Source organism: Hipposideros armiger, unplaced genomic scaffold (genome assembly GCF_001890085.2).
Source record: "Hipposideros armiger isolate ML-2016 unplaced genomic scaffold, ASM189008v1 scaffold_673, whole genome shotgun sequence".
In the NCBI taxonomy this organism is placed as follows: Eukaryota; Metazoa; Chordata; class Mammalia; order Chiroptera; family Hipposideridae; genus Hipposideros; species Hipposideros armiger.
Window position 1 is genome coordinate 589,469 of NW_017732023.1, and position 18,045 is coordinate 607,513.

The 18,045-nt window shown below is 39.8% G+C and overlaps 1 protein-coding gene across 1 annotated transcript in view; it reads right to left on the bottom strand.

Moving 5' to 3' along the window:
- LOC109372880 (thrombospondin type-1 domain-containing protein 7B) overlaps nt 1–18,045 on the bottom strand; it is a 382,043-nt gene that overhangs the window by 101,080 nt on the left and 262,918 nt on the right. The window contains exons 10-11 of the mRNA XM_019626386.1: nt 4,418–4,551; nt 559–709 (exon numbers count right to left, since the gene is read on the bottom strand). Of these exons, the coding sequence (XP_019481931.1) occupies nt 559–709; nt 4,418–4,551 (285 nt within the window). The remainder of the gene's footprint in view (nt 1–558; nt 710–4,417; nt 4,552–18,045) is intronic.

The window sequence follows — 18,045 nt, forward strand, 5'->3', positions numbered from 1 at the left end:
TGTGTGTGTGTGTGTGTGTGTGAGAGAGAGAGAGAGAGAGAGAGAGAGAGAGAGAGAGAGAGAGAGAGGGCTTTGGAAGAAGAGCACGGCAGAAGATCACCTCATCTTTGGGAGCACAGCGAAAGACAAAAACAGATCATCACTAACAGAAGCCAAATTACACAGTGGAGTTGAGCTACTAAGATATAATTGATTCTGCCAGGATAAAAATGGAACAGAATTAAGAGATTACAATGAGAATCATTTGGGTACTAGAGAGGCCCCTTAATAACAGGCGTGCATTCGAATCCTAGTGTCGTCATTACAGCCTCATTTTCCTTGCTAGTGTTCCCATGATGAAGACCTAAAAAGAAGCACTGGCATTTTAAACTACTCAGGCTCTCTAGCTGGATTTTTTTTCTTTCTTTCTTCTCTTTTCATTTCTTTCTTTCTTAGGAAAAACGATTCTCCCAAGTTATTAGAAGAAAGCTTTAGAGAGCAGCACTGTGAATGTACAGAGAACAGCAGTGAAGGCATCAATGGAGGATTATAGGGCATTGACAACAGAAGAGAAATTACCTGTGTGCATTTGCTCCAAGGTCCCCACTCGGACATGACACATTCACTGGGACACAGAAGAGAGCAGGACTGGGTTTCTGGGGGCATTTCTTCCTGGTTGCAGAGACTGTTATCCACAGTTCTACCTTCACTATCAGCAGTGTTCACACATCTGTAAGGCAAGGTCACAAGATAGTTTCATTACTTAAAACAGCACAGATTACATTTAAAATAGTTATGATGCATTACAGTTACTTACTCCTCAAACATAAATTAAGACCAGCAGAGAAACCAGGAAAAAAATTCCTTCTTAAGCCATCAGCCTTTATTGAGTGATAACTCAGTGTAGAACCTTTTACTGAGCAGAGCAGGAGAAAACAATGGGAACTATAGACAACCATTGTCCTTGAAAAACTCTCAATTTAAATGGGTTTATAATATATTTATTCACGTCCAGCACAAAGTGAATTTTCTTTTTATTGTAACAAATCTTGAAGACTCTCCTTCTCTCAGTGAATCCATCACTTTGTAATAGCTGGGGCCTTCATAGTTCCTGTGACTCTCTCAGACCTTTCCTAGACTTCTGTCACATATCATCTAAACCTCCCTCATCTTCATCCAACACATGTAAGGTCGTGGCAAAGTAAACTGAAAAATAATTGGACATGTTTTTCTTTGAGGTATTTTCTGCAAACCATTCAGGAATTTCGGTATCATAAACCAGAGGTCAATGAGCAAGCATTTTCTTGCAGCAATTGAGCGCACAGTAAAGAAGCAAGCATTGTAGTTGCTTGGCTTATTTGGTGTCAGGCTTAGGGATTAAGTGCTGGTGACAGCAAGATAAACAAGCATGTGATTGATTCAATCAAATTAAAACCAAAGTATCATACCACTCATAAATAATTAAAAACATGGGAAATATCAAGGGTTGGCAAGAATGTGGAGCAATTTTAACTCTTCTTACTCTGCTGGATGGAGCACAAACTCTGGAAAACTAGCTGCTAGCGTCTACTAAAACTACACAGATACATACTATGTAACCCAACAATTACACTTCTACTTAGGTATGCAAAAGAAATGTGTACGAATGTACACCAAAAACCACGGACTGAAAATGTTCATAACATACGGGAATAATTACCATAATCTCTGTGTCTTAAGCAATGTAAATGTATTACCTTATAATTCTCTAGTATAGAAATCCATCATGGACTTCACTAGGCTAACTCAGTGCTTTGGAAGAGCTGCATTCCTTTCTGGAGGTTCTAGAGGAGAATCTGTTTCTTTACCTTTTCCAGGCCAATAAAAAGAATAATTTCATTTACCTTGTTTTAGAAGACTACATGATTTGAGTATGGAAACCAGACATACGGAACATCTTATTATAAAAATCCAAGAAAGTTCGTGCTTTGGACATTTCTTCCCTTCTGGAATTCTCTTTCTACAGATATTCACATTAATTCAGTCTCTCATCAAATATTTTGCTGATCAAATGTCCCCTAAATAGTATTCTCCATCACTTCAACTAATTTTTTTTTCTTCTTCTTGGCATTTCATAGCAAAGACATTCCATTAAATTCTAATTTCTGTGGTTTTTTTTTTTTCCTCTCTGCTGCTATATTGTAAGTTCTTTGAGGACAGGAACCTTTTGTTCACTTTTTTATCTCCCAGTTCTAGAACAATGTCTGATAATAGAAGACACATGTTCATAAGTATTTTTTGAATTAATAAATGATTGCAGTCATGGAGGAACCAAGAAGACGTCCTCCAGTTTATAGGCTTTAAGAAAGAGAGCAGATAAGTTGTTTCATTCATTCTAACAGCATGCTATTAAAGTCAATAATGTTTAGTAATGCAAGATGCCTGGGAAATCTGCTTCTTATATTTCAATGTGATCATCCACATAACTCATATAAAACACTGAGTATTATGAGTTTTCTAGGGCTACCAAAACAAAATGCCACAGACTGGGTGGCTTAAACAACTGAAATGTATCGTCTCACAATTCTAGAGGTTAGAAGTCTGAGCTCAAGGTGTTGGCAGGAGTGGTTTCTTCTGAGGCCTATATCCTTGCCTTGTGGATGTTCCTCTTATCCCTGTGTCTTCATGTGGCTTTTTCCTCTGGGTCTGTCTGTGTAATAATCTACTCTTCTTAGAAGGATGCCAGTCAGACTGGGTTAGGTTTCATCCCAATGACATCATTTAACTTTATCTTTAAAGATCCTATCTCCAAATGCAGCCACATTTTGAGGAATTGGGGATGAGGAGCTCAACACATAGATTTTGGGGGCCATCATTCAGCCCATAGCAGGGTAATATGTGATAGCTGTGTTATTTTTATTATATGATGCTCTGCAGGCTTGAGCTGATAGGTATGGTTGAAAGGACCCCTTGTTCAAGTATGCTTTTCTCAATCAACCTGCCACAATTCTGTCAGTTGCAATTTATTCTCTTAAAGCTTTCCTTTCACTTCTGAGATTTTGCTTGAATACTGGGAAGAGGCCTGGCTGGGATGAGAGTAAGAGATACCACAGCTCATTTACATATTACTTGGTAAGCTAGGCTGGTCAGTCATTTCTCTAAGCCATGAGCGAATAAGACAGAGGACACACAGTTTTTTTTGTCTGTTTGTTTTTTGTTTTGTTTTTTTAGTTGAGCCTTCCTGCTACCTGTTGGCAGCACAGCGGCTGCTCAGCTTGGGCCGGGACTCAAACCGCTGTTGCTCAGAGCTCAAACTCTTGAGCGAGCTCTTAACCAACTGAGCCACTTGGCCGGCCCCGAGGACACACAGTTTTCGAAGGGAAAGAGGTAGAAGCACAAAGTTTGTGACAGCGGGAGCACAGGAGTCCTTGGGGAAAAGAGTGTGACCAATGGAAAAGACAATTTGTCCACTAGCTGTTTGCTTGGGCTGGTGACGAGGAGCATGTCTATACTTTTGTCGGCAGCTATTTCTTCTAACATGCCTACCAGGTTTTGCAACACTGGGTCTAAGTCTCACAAATGGTGGGTATATGCTGAATTACTAAACTAATCAAGTTCACTGATGTTGAATAATGGTCAACACATGTAGGTAGGCTCTAACTTGGCAACTGACTTCAACCTAAGTTAACTCAGTAGGGAGTTATCTGATTTGGGCAGCATCTGTCCATGCAAAATGGAGTTTCCTAAATGTGGCAAAGTGATATGCTATGCTCATGCAATTGAACTGTTGACCAAACTGCTTTCTTCTTGATTTTAAATACTAGTCATTTTTTATCATTAATATATTAGCTTTTGCTTGTTCAGTTTCTAATGTTGATTAGCATTATTCTTAATTGGTAAAGAAATTCTTCTTCTTCCTCCCCAAATCATTTCTAAATAGACTGTTATGGCAAACTCAGGCCAAAGTGTTTCCTGAAAAACATCAACAAGAGCTTCCTTTGGTCAACACTGCTGTATTTAAAACAAAAACTTTAAATACACTCCCTTAGTAAATAACTCAGAATTCATTAAATTCTTTCAGAGATATATTCTTTTTATGTTAAAATGTATTGCTACTGCCCATAGGCACTCTCAGACTTTAGTTCCTAAGGCTAATAGTGGGAATGTAAATTGAACTCTTCAATGCAGTGACATCCAAAGTTAAGATAATGTCCATTAACTCTACTAACCAAAGAGCAAAAGGAAACCTGGCAATGTAGTCAAAACCTCCTCATTTGTTAACACTGATGGCCACAAATCGGTGGAGAAATGCCAGCCTGTTCCATGCAGTCAGCTTTCCCACCAAAGTACAGGAAATGGTAAGGACTGTGGCTTTATTGCAGAGGAAATTAAGAGTGCAAGCAACACTGTTGCATAAACTCTGCTGCTCCGTTTCCCAAATGTCTCCATTTCCACACACCTGATTTTCCTAGACTGTGTTCCTCCTCCACAGCGCAGGGACCTCAGCTCATTGTGGATTTTGCATGGAGACCAGTGTTCTACAACCCAGGAATACTGATCACACTCACTGTAACACGGGACTGCCTCGTGCACCTGTCAAGAACATGAAAGGAAAAAACAAATCACGTGAAATGATCCAGGTTATAGAAAAATAGCTTATCTTTTTGTAATGCCTGCTGAACATAACCCAAGAATGATACTCTGGCCCAAAGAGCCAAATTACATCCCCCAAAAGCAAGATATATTTGGATTCTCTGAAATGACTGACTTGCCTAAAGAAACATACAAAGGAAGTCAACTAAAGAGGAGTATGCCTTTGCAGAAGAGAACAAAGGACAGCCATTTCCTATCACCAAGAATAGGAATTTCATTATCATTTCATTTCCTCAAAGAGCTCACACAGCATCTATTAGATAGCCCAGCTCTCAATTATATGGTAGATTGTATTCTCAGATGTACTTTAAGATGTCAATTGAAACAAATATGTGAAAGGAAAATTTACTCTTGAACATAAGAGGTTTTTAGAATACATAAGAAAAGTGGTATTATTTGCACCGGAAATTTCTTTTTATGCCCCCAAATGATCAATGCTAACAGGCAATCATTTAGCCTCCTGGGCATTGTGGCTTCATATAAATTTAGCTACTTGTAGGATGTTTTCAGAGCATAACTAAAACACACAGACGCACATGCACGCGCGCACACGCACACACAACAAACACTCCCTGTTAGAGGCTATGTATAATCACTCCCTGTGAATATTTACTATTTCATGGCAAATACAGTGACTACCATAAATGATTCTTAGGTTATTTCCTATGCACTTGTGATGATTTTTTTCCCTGAAATTTTATCCCAATGGTCAGTCAATTGGGTTTGTCTGCCTCTCTGAGGCTGCATTTTAAATGCATTACTCCTGGATGTGGAGAACAGTGCCCTCCCTCAGTAAGACAAAAACAAAAAAACAAAAACGTGTTCCACTGAGTGATACATTTGTTCTAGGCCACAAAGATGGCTCTAGTATAGCCAGCTGGGAAGGAGTGGTTCAACCTATTACCAAAATAGTTGATTGGTGCTTTTCCTTTTAAATAGGAATATAAGCCCGAGTCCTCTCCTCCCCTTGCCTTTCTAATTCCATAAAATGGTAACTGATAACTAGGCAGTGCTTTCCAAACAGAACCATTACTTGCAGGTTTATACTAAATGCAAGGAAAAGCAGTATGAAATGGGATCATCAGAAAAGAAGATTGGTGCACTGTCAGCATGTTAGATGGAAATCAAATGAGAAAAGGTTATTTGCGAGACTGTATCTTGGGAATCACAAATAATGTCAGAAACTATTTTTAACAGTGGGGTTCTATTTGGCTCTCATGTAGAGTGCACAAGGATAAGGAAAGCCACAAAGTGAAAAAATATGTGAGGGCAAAATGAAAGGAAATGGGAAAATAAAAGTGGAAATGGGTGTGAGGAAAGTAAGGAATTAAGTAATAAAAGAATCACATTTTATGCTGAGAATGCTGACAAGAAGGGTCTGAAAGGGTCAGAAGCAGTGCTTCCATTAGAATAAGGAGGTAATGGCTTGTAAGGGAGAAAAGTGCTCCCAAAAAACCCCAAACACAAAACAAAACAAAACAAAACAAAACAAAACAAAAAACTCATAGGATACTAGAGGTAAAAGAAAAACCGAAAAAAAAATGAAGACATGACCCCAACCAAACAGACACCAGGAAACTGAGATGAAGCTGAAGATTTAGCTGCCCCAACTGCACTGCGGAAATGAAACTTTCACTGAATTTATAGGTTTGTTCTATAAACTCTTCAATATGTATCAGAGAATTTAAAGAAAGCTTTTTGGCTTTCATCTGAGATATAAGAATGTATGTCAAAGTACTTCACACAAATGGGGTGGATAAAAAAAAACAATTGAAAATGTAATTTTCCCCACACCTTATAATGCATGAACCTGTAAGCAAATGGATGGGATATCCTCTCTGAGATAGATGTATTTTTCTAAAGCTATCAATACTAAGCAGAGCTTGTATTTCTGCCCTCCCTCCTGTATAAAGCCCCAAGGTCAGGTGGGAAAATGAAAAACTGTTTAGTTGAATGTACTTTGTACACACATTTGAACCGGTCATATATTAGTTTAGTGTTTTTATTCTCTATGCTCTAGTGATCTGCATCTGCAGCAGAGTAGCTAACCTGAATAACAAGCTATTGGAAGATAGGGAGCAGGTCTAGGTAGGAAGAAGTTGACCCATCTTCTTGACTAATGGTATAAAACTATCACCTTTTCAAAAAATTCTTCAGTCACATGGATTTACTTCATTTCCTCCCATATGTGTCTGCCATTTTAATATTGCTCATGCTGTCACTTCTAAATCCCTACCCTTCCTTCAAAGCATAAATAAGTCCCCCCATTTCCATAAGGCTTTTCCCACTTCCAGTTGGCATGTCTTTGGTACCCAGTGACTGTCTCGGTTTTAAGCAGACTTGTAGCTACATTATAATGTCAGGGTGGGCACTTACAGGGCTGGGACAGGGGTGGTAGTTAGGGCCACAGCATGAGTTGCTGGGGGAGCAAACTCATTTGATAAAGTCATTACCTTGACTTCTGTATCTCCTATTCTCTCATACTAATGTAACCCTTTTTCTCATCTTAGTCTGAATGACTGTAAGTCTACTTTGCACCTTAAATAATGCTGAGGGAATATGTTCAGAGAAGCACATCTCCACACCTAAATATGCTTATGGTCAGCATATTTAACCAGGAGTCAGATCTACCAGTGTTTATGTATGTGACTACCGGGAGAAAAACAAACAAACAAATAAAAAAGTTTGAGTCTTAGGCAGACAGGGACTAAGTTTCCCTGGTGTCTGTGTTTCACAAGACATGGAGTGGGGGGTGGGGGGTCGTTAGTGCTCAAAATGTATTTGTTGAATTAAAACTAATTTTTGAAGGGACCCAGGTTGCTAAATGGTTCTTATTTAATTCTCTAGAGAAAACAGCCTCACTAAATGAAACCTACAAGGGGTGTTTAACAAAGCTCAAAGGACAATAAGAATGAACAAGAATGAAAAACTTTTCTTCCCATTATGGGGCTTTAGTGAAGAATAACAATCACTGTGTCATCAAAAGGCCCTGCCTGATGATTTCGGTATGGGAAAAAAAGGCTGTCCCTTAACAATTGTGAAAATTATCTCTTTAGAGTCTTTGTCCGTCAGCCAGGCAAAGAATCTTACCTAGAAGATCAAAAACACCCACAAGAGGCAAAAAGGCAGCAGGTGTTCAAGAATTAAAATTAACTACTCAGATGCCCAGTTTCTTCTTCTCTCAGTTCTTTATGTTCTGCCTATTTCATATTGCTATTAAGTTGGTGCTTATCATAGTTTTATAATGGAAATCTGTTAAAACATGGATTTTATGAGGGAATCATATGGAAATGTTCTGAAGGAGAGAAATGAGCCATGGGAAAGTTAAATGAAAATCATTTTTAAATGGCACGAATTAGGAAGAAAATAACAGGGTTTAATAGTGCCATAGATACTAAAAAATGCTACTGAAAAATCTAAATCTACTGAGAGGTAACATTACATTCTCCTAGTAATGAGTCCTATTTATTACTTCTTCATTGGGCAACTGTGTTTTTATAATTTTGCTAGTTCCAGAGCCATGTCATAAACAGATTCATGAAGTCAATCTTTTAATATTTATTAAATAAGCCATTTTAATTGATCAATTTAATTAAATACTGTTTTCTGATACCACTGTCCAACTACAGTTTGGCTCCCCTGGCATACACTTGGAAGTTGGGGCTCATTGGGGCTCAGCGGAGGTCAGCGTTGCATATCAGAGTCTTAAGGTTCAAATACAAAGCAGACAATCCAACAACCACAATAAAAACAAAAACAAAGAAAGGAAAATTCAGGGCCTCCAATTTTCTGTAGCAATGCCCCTTTGCTCCAGCGAAGCTGCCAGGTAGGACCGAGGTAGAATCCTTCAGGATTGAGACCTCCATGCTGGGCACTGTGGCTACTTAGTAGAACCTGAAAATCAGTTCAAAGGCCCATCTGGGGCCAGAGCCAGGGGCTGTCCCACTGGAATGTGAAAGAAACTGGCCTCCAGAAGTGGTGAGACCAAGAAAGCATCAGGGCCTCCCCTCTCCTCCAGCTGTTATGAGGCCTTAACCTAAAGTGCACAAACTTGCCTCTCATTGGGTTCAGGATCCTCATCCCTTAACTTAAAGAACTTCCTTCCTAGCCATTCTCTACTTATCCATACCTCCTTTCTTTTCTCCTCCAGGCCTCACATTTTCCCTTCAGAAGGATCTTCTAGGTTACACCCTCCCTCAGCTTACCAAATTTGCCCCCTTTCTTATTTAATCAGCAACTAAGTTATACTCTTCTCCATTAGGACTTGTCTGACCGACTGGAAAGTATTACATTCACACAATTAAACATTAACTTTTTTGCTTCCATTTTCATTAATCATGCATTTAAATTGATTTGTGCACAATATAATGTATGCAGTGCTAAAGTTCAGTCCCAAGGCAGCTGCACTCACATGCCTTCCAATGTGCCCATCAACAGCCCCTGGTCACCAACGACACCATTGTAATGCTGCAGACGTTTATAGCTTAGATAAGACAGTCCACGTCTTAGGTCTCAGTGATCACAATCAATTGTGTTAGATGAGGCTGGAATGATCTCTACAGATAAAAATAACTAACATTGGAAGAAGCTACGTTCATCATTTATGGCTGGTGGTGAAAATGAGATTAAGGACCTCATTCTGCTGATGCTCACAGTGCACAGGCTGCCAGTTTAGCTTGTTCAGGCCCATCGCCACATTCTGAGAGATAGTATCTTTCCAGTGTGAAGATAATGCTGGTATTTATAAATTCCTGAAAAAAGGAAAAACTGAAAACAGAATTTTCAAAGATGTCTATATAGTCAATGCCTATTACTGTATATAGAAAACATTGCATAAGCAATTCATTCCTAGTCTTCGGGTAAAGAGTCTCCCTTCACAATTTCAAAAATCCAAAAAATGTCTCGGAAAACTAACTTTCATATTTACAGCCAGAGGCCAATGTGTTTTGGATGTTTGCAATTCTTTGTGCTGAAGACGGTCAGTTAAGAAACAACCACAAGTGTTTTTAAACTAGTATTGGTGGCAAAACCATTATGCCTGTCATTACGTGCTATGAGTTGCTCAAGAGTGCAGCATGTGGGGTAATGGTTGTGTGGGAGATCTTGGAGTCCCGTGAGCCATACTCAGGGTGTGGTTAACTGTTAGTTTTAGTCCAGATGGTAAAATCGGGGGCCCTGTGGCTGCCCTCCTCATCCTGGACATTTGCACACACTGGCTTCTTCAGCTACCCAGCAAATGAAAAGACGTCCTTAGAATGCTCTGAGCTTATCATCACACCTGATTTATGAGATTCACCATAGCTTTTAAAAATATATGTCTTCCTTTCTATTTTGATGTTAAAAAATCTAAAAAGAAACCTAATAATACTGAATGAGCTTTATTTGTAAAATCTACTGACAAATGATTATTGAACTTTAAAGCCAATGGGAAGTTTATTACAACAATAAATGTGGCAGCTACATTCTCCATCTCCTAAGAACGGTGGGTTCTGAGCTGGATGTGCAGACCATGAGATCTGTGTGCGTTATTGCAGGGGGAGCATAAATGCATTCCCATACCAAACCACATTTGCAGCCACAATGAAAAATGTAATCTCAGACATGTTGGTACTGCCACTTGTAAAATGAATTTAGGCAATGTTATAATTGATGAAGTTTTAATTTCATTTGAAAGCACTGCTGAATGTGAAATCATTCATTCTCATTAGAAAGTTTCTGAATGTAGGCTAAGAAAATAAGGTCCTCATATCAAAAACTCAGGGAACCACTGCCTTTACATATAAAGAAAAGAAGAAATGGACTAAAGGAGGTTGTGCCCTAAAATTAGAGTACTGTTTATATTTTGATAAAAGATATGTTGTACAGAATAGCCTTTTTTTTTTTTTTAATTGGGGAATTGGGAAGATGGGAACAGTGCTGGGGAATTGGGGGAAGGGGAACAGACAACTTGCTGTCGTTTTGTTGTTCAGTCTAGTTGTGGAGGACGTTGCTTCACTGGCCCAAGCTGGCACCATCATAGTGCTCTTCCCGGGTGAGGCAGATCAGTCGCCGGCTTCTGAACGGCCGCTCACTGCAGCTGCTGGCCGCTCACGCTGGCTGCTGGCTGCACATGGTAGCCCATGGCAACCCACTGCAGCAGGGGCTGCAGCCTACGCCATCGCCGGAGACTCACGGCAGCCCAGCTCCAGGTTGAGATGTTGTTCAGCTTCTTAGCTGTGGAGGGCAGTGTCACTGGCTCTCATATGTGGGATCCGAACCGGGGTTCTCTTGCGTCCCAAGCCAGTTCTTAACCATCGCGCCACTCGGCTGGCCCCAGAATAGCCTTTTTTAATAAAAGTGAATGTTAACGAATATTTTTTACTGAGAAGTTCTAAACTCCATTTTTTTTTTAAGATTTTTATTGGGGAATTGGGGGAGGGGAACAGCATTGGGGAATCAAGGATGGGGAACAGACAAGTTGCTGTCATTTTGTTCTTCAGTCTATTTGTGGAGGACGTTGCTTCACTGGCTCAAGTTGGCACCATCATTGTGCTCTTCCTGGGCGAGGCAGGTCAGTTGCCAGCTTCTGGACGGCCACTCACTGCGGCTGCTGGCTACACACGGTAGCCCATGGCAACCCACTGCAGCAGGGGCTGCAGCCTACGCCGTCGCTGTCCACTCACAGCAGCCCAGCTTGAGGTCGAGCTGTTGTTCAGCATCTTAGCTGTAGAGGGCAGTGTCACTGGCCCTCATATGTGGGATCCGAACCGGGGCCCTCTGGCGTCCCAAGCCAGCTCTTAACCAACGCACCACTTGGCCAGCCCTAAACTACGTTTTCTAATGGTCTACAGCACTAAACCCCTTCGCTCTGGCCTAAATATCACTGATGATCTTTTAAGCACAGAGTCTTCAAAATCAAACCCAACATCCATATACAGCTAAACCATCTCTGTCCCCCACAGTCCTATTCTCTTACCCATGATGGGAGAGGGAGGTGGGGGGTGGGCACTGAGACTGAATAAATACATCCCCAAATAATGCATATACTTCCTCCTCCTCCTCATTGTTTCCTGTCCCCTTTAAGGATGTCGCACACAGCCCACCCACTACAGAAGGTATTTTAATAGTCAGGAGCCACAAAACCCTCATCTAAAAAGGCATGGTTTTAGCTCCGTTACCCATGCTGATGTACTTTAGATTATTTACAATGGCAAATAAGTGAAAATGCCATAGTCTTTTTAATGCATAAGATTATATCACTCCCTATAGCAGATTTACATTTCTTACTGTGTGCTATTTAAAGGTCTATGAAATGAAACAATAATCTTAAAGTGCACTGCATGATAAGGGATGCTCAGCAACAAATATTGTTATGCAGAGCCTATAAAATGCATATTCTCCAGGAAAGCCCTAATGCCCATGCACACACCTTTGCACATGTGCACTGATTGTACTGCCTCCATGCCTGGTATGTAACACAGAACTGAGGGAGCATGCTGACATAGGCAGCCTGGGGCAAGGTGAACTGGAAGGCCCACACTCTGCATCCCCGCACTGTGTAAAAATCATAACAAAATAGAATGAGGGAAGGCCACTCCCTCCAGAATCTGGACTGCCTTCTCCAGTACTCTGGGAGGTGCCGCCCACGGCCATGCTGTGTAACGGCAAGAAATCAGATGGAATTTTGTAGATTGCTCACAGCATGCCAGGGACTTACTGTCATGGTGGCCCTTTGGATTTTCACAGAACAGATTGCAGTTATGAGTCAAACTGCAGTGAAGAGAAAAAAAAAAGCAACACCCTGCCTACTATGATTGATACTTCCAGAAAACCCTGAAAGGACTGAGCCCCTGGCTCTTTAGAAAAGAGGTTGTGGATAAGTCTTGGAGGGCATTATGCTAAGTGAAATAAGTCAATCACTAAAGGACAAGTACTGCATGAGTCTACTTATATGAGGTATCTCAAATTGTCAAACTTATTGATTGAAGCAAAGAATAGAATGGTGGTTGTTAGGGGCTGGGGGCAGGGAAAATGAGAAAATTCTAATCAATTAGTTTCTGCATAAAATTTCAGTTATGCAAGATGAATAAGTTCTAGAGGTCTGCTGGACAACATTGTGCTTATGGATAAGAATGCTGTATTATACACTTAAAAAGTCTGTTGAGAGCGTACATCACATGTTAAGTGATGTTACCAGAAAAAATAAAAGAAAAATTTAAAGGAGGCATGTGTCAGAGAGAGCTGGATTGCACCATGGAAACCTGACCAGAGGAGAAAAAAAAAAAAAAAAGCTTCTGCCTTAACCATCTAAGAAGTACTGTGTAGGAGTCTAGTGCAAAGATTAGATGATTGATTGATTGATTGATTGATAGGCAGACAGACAGACAGAAAGGGTACATTAGTCTGGGACTAAAATATGACCACCAGAAATCATGTGAGAAAGGAAAGCTTTCTTTCTCTGTTGCAATAAAAACGAGAGTTTGAAATGAAGATGACTCTGCCTTCTGGCAGGTAACAAATGTTTTACAAGCTTTAGGCATAAGGCCATGTGCTAAAGCAGAGCTTAACAGATCTCATTTTTCAGCAAACAGATATCTGAAGGGTAAGTAAGCCAGAAATGTCTGTGGTACTGTTTGGGGTTTATGAAGAAAGGGAGGAGAAGGGATTTAGGCCCGAGGCTTGCAACTCATTATGTAAGTGTCAAACAGAAGTGAAGATTTGGGGGAAAACCTTTAATTTCCTTATTGTCCTTTGCTGGGAGGGGTCTTGCACAGCTCTCACTTATTCTCAGTAGTTCAAAGCATCATGCTATCCCTAGATCCTATGATACATGCAACTGTCTTTTCACTCAATAAATGCAAGAAGCCCATGGGATTCAAAGGGACATACTTTCAACCATGCCTAGAAAATCAATACAAATTGGATTATAAAAATGTATTTGTATAAAGAAGCAATATCATTTAAGTTGCACACTCCTTAGGCAGAAAAATCCTGTTTGTATGTCTGAACTATCAAATACAAATGGACAAGGATGAGTAGCCCTCGTTAGGATTAATCTAATATGAACTACTCTGGATGAGAGATTTGTCAATCAAGCAAGGAAGCAAACCAAAATCTAAATCCAATTCTCATAAACTGCATACAAGGGCCCTGGTGCATACGCGATGAGGCCTGGAGGCTGCAGCTACCTGGGCTAAGTAAATGGGAAATTTGATGAGGTAGAACCTTATTTGTAGACAAAAGGGAGCCACTAAGACTTATGAGATTTATATCAAGAGAGATGTTCCAAATAAAGTTTGGGGAACATAAGTCACAATGTGAGGGAGATGGGAGTGTGTGAGTGTGCTAAGCAAGGCAGAAATGGCGGCAGGCTCAGTATGAGGTATGGTTATGGAATAATGGTCATCATAGCTGCTATTTTCACAAAGCTTCTAACATAAGGAAGAAGAAACACCAAGATTTTGTAGTGAAAATGAAGGAGACAACCCAGTGCTCGCTTTGGCAGCACATATACTAAAATTGGAATGATACAGAGAAGATTAGCATGGCCCCTGTGCAAGGATGACACGCAAACTCATGAAGCACTCCATGTTTTTAATATCCAAAATTTATAAAACACTTATTCAACTCAACACCAAAAAAAAAAAACAACCCAATTAAAAAATGGGCAGAGGATATGAAGAGACATTTCTCTAAAGAGGACATACAGATGGCCAACAGGCATATAATAAAAAAATATTCAACCCCACTAATCATTAGAGAAATACAAATAAAAACCACAATGAGATACAATTTCACTCCGGTCAGAATGGCTAGCATCAATAAATCAACAAACAACAAGTGCTAGTGAGGTTGTGGAGAAAAAGGAACCCTGGTGCACTGTTGGTGGGATTGCAGATTGGTGCAGCCACTATGGAAATCAGTATGGAGGTATCTCAAAAAACTGAAAATGGAACTACCTTATGACCCAGCAATTCCACTCTTAGGTATTGATCCAAAGAAAAAACCAAGACATTAATTCAAAAAAATATATGCACCCCTATGTTCATTGCAGCACTATTCACAATAGCCAAGACTTGGAAACAATCAAAATGCCCATTGGTAAATGACTGGATTAAGAAACTGTGGTACATTTACACAATGGAGTATTACTCTGCTATAAAGAAAGATGAAATCGTACCATTTGCAACGATATGGATGGACCTAGAGAACATTATGCTAAGTGAAATAAGTCAGTCAGAGAAAGACAAATACCATATGATCTCACTTATNCTAGAGAACATTATGCTAAGTGAAATAAGTCAGTCAGAGAAAGACAAATACCATATGATCTCACTTATATGTGGAATCTAAAAAACTGAATAGATGAGAAATGTAAACAGAAATAATCTTAGAGACACAGAGGAAAACCTGATGATTGCTAGATGGGAGGGGGTGGGGATGAGAGAGAAGGGGAAGGGGTTAGACAGCACAAATTGTCACAGGGATATAAAAGACAGTTCGGGGAATATAATTAATAATGTTGTAAATATTTTGTAGGGTGTGAGATGGTCACATGTCTTGTTAGGGAGATCACATCATGGACGGTGTAGAGGCTGGACCACTGCGCTGTACACCTGAAGCTGATGTCGAATAATATTGTATGTCCATTATAATTTTATACACACACACACACACACACAGACACACATAAACACACACATATATAGTCACAGGATGAGGAGTATAGGGTGGGGAGTGGAGTCAATGGAATTGTAATTGATATGTATGATGTCAGGGGTGGGGTGGAGTGGGGCGGTGGATTGGGGGAGGAGGACTCACTTTGTGAGGGGTAAAAAGTATAACTATTGCACTGTTTTGTACATCTGAAACTAATAAAAAAAAAAGAAAAAAGGAAAAGTAGACATCAGTGCTACGTTTTGTAATCATTTAAGATTAGCATATTCTAGAACCTAGGGACACATTAAAGCTTCCTCTTTCTCACCAAAAGAATTATGAAGACAAAGATAAGACATCAGCTTCCCAAGTGCCTTGGATTCCAGGGGTTATTGCTAACAAGCAGAGCAGCAGAAACTCCGGGGTATTTGCCAAGAAAACGTCTTCATAACACATTCGCCATCTTCTCTCATCTATGTTGGCTTAGTTGGGATAAATCCAATGCTGTGTGTGACCTGGAAAGCAATTTTGTCTTTGGAAGGTTTGCTCAGAATTTACCAATATTCACAGTAGGCAAGTGGAAACTGGCTTCCAAGACCAAGTCCAAAAGGAAAACCCCATAGTTGGTCAGAAAATCCTTTTCACGTGCCTCTTATCACGCAGTGAGAACTCTGGGCCCATCATGCTACAGTCTCTTCATCATTACTAAAAACAAAACTTTTCTACTCTGAAAAGCATCAGCGTTCTCATCTCTCATTTATTCCACAGTCTATCCAGCAGTTAAAGAGAACAGAACAAAAGAAGAAGCCATAAAAAATGGTCATTATTCTGTCTAGTAAGACTGATATAAAAAGAAGAAGAAACATAGACTTGTAAAGTCCATTTGTAATTTGGCTAATTTCTAAATGATCCCATTGTCACAGGCAGAACAGAAGGAGTTCCCTATATCTTTTCATCCAAGAAAAAAACAGACATAGTTCTTAGGGTTTGGGGCAAAAGAGAAAAATTAAAATTAGTACTATAAAATATCCCTAAAGAGGCTTTTTGCACCAAGATGTTATGTGTCACATACATACATACACAGACACAGTGATCTTTTTCTTCTGTGAATAAAGTCTGAGAAAGCAGCTGTTAGGGAGTACTGTGCTCTAAGTTTTCCCTGTTAAAATGCAAGGCCAGGCAGAGCACAAAACGGCTTTTCAAAAAATATGAACTCTTAGTGTGAGTTCTCCCATAACAAACCTGATGTGGTGGGGACTAAGTTAAAGTGAAACACAGAGCCACAAGTGATGTTTTATAACCAAGGATGGCACAGCCTGACCTTTGCAGAAATAAGAGGCAAGATTGATTGGATAATGGAATCCCTGCCATTCGCTTACATGGTGATAAATTGGGATCTTGGCTCTGATTTCCACCCTGATTTCATCAGTTGGAGGCTCTTCTTAGGGACTAATTGAAAGCTGTTGCATTATGGAATAAAGACTATTTTGTTGGAAACATTCTTCCTCTGAGGCAGACAGTGAGAAAGAGACGGGGACTGATAGAGACATTTTTTGGCTCTTCATAAAATAAAAACAGAAGATAGTTACTGAAGGAAAATGATAATTTAAGGTAGACCTGTACCTGGCCTCCATTTTAGAAAACCTTATTTTGAACAAAAGAAAGACAGCTGGTGGTTAGGCGGAAGTCATGCCTAACAAGAGCAAACATTACTATATACAACATAAATAATGAACCCATTCCTGGGTACTTACAAAATGCAGGTTATTTGAAAAGCTTGACACTGAAGGCCTTAAAAATGTTACAGAATGATCAATTAACCGATTTACACAAAGTGGGCATGTTTCTACAAATTTGGCCTTGATAAAAAGTTAAAACATAAATACACATGTCCACATACAACCAATGACAGCCTTTCTGAGATATTTATTGAGGACTATAAGTTCCAGAAGTCACATTTTTGGCAAACAACAGCCCCCACCCCCCGCTACCAAAAAATAAAACAACTTTATACACCATGTCCCTGGTTTACCCTTTGTGCTCAGTAGACAAATATGGGAATAAATGATGAATGAGTGAATGCAGAAATATTTTCTGAGCAAGGTTCCTGAAAAGCATACCTAGACCAAGCCATGATGCTGGTAACATCTGAAGCTAAACGTTTTGTCTACTTTTTATTTAATTTTACAGGAATTTTAGTATTATGCATCAATAATGCAAATGCAATTGCTTGCAATTATACTCTGGTCCCAATATTTGAAACTAGATATCCGAATGAATTCACAGAGTCTTTCTGGTATTTCTCAGATTAACATAAACTCAAAATTCTCTCATTTTGGAATTCATTTCTGATGTCTCTGAATATAGATGACAGTAGTATCCCACTTCCCCATCCCAATTATGGACACCTTGAATTAATTTTAAAAATGCAAGCTTCTAAAAGAATCAACTTTTTCTTCCTTTGAAGGCAGGAAAGATTCAAGTTGGTCAGCACTCACCATGCCCCATGAAAGGCAGACCCTGCTGGCATGAAGGAGCCAAGCTCACAGTGACACCTGGGTCTCTTAGAAGGTGGGAACTGTATTTCTTACGTTCCACATCTCTTATGTTGCATAGTATCTGGCATGAACTGGGCTCATGATAGACTCATAATAAATGCATGTTGAACTTAACAGAGCCCTACAAAGTGTAGGGCTTATGGTTCTAGATCTGAGTGTGTGCCTCACTTGGTGGACGGGGGTGTGTGTTAGCGTATGCCTCCTTAGCAGGAACATTGCTTTCGATTGACAAAATGGCATC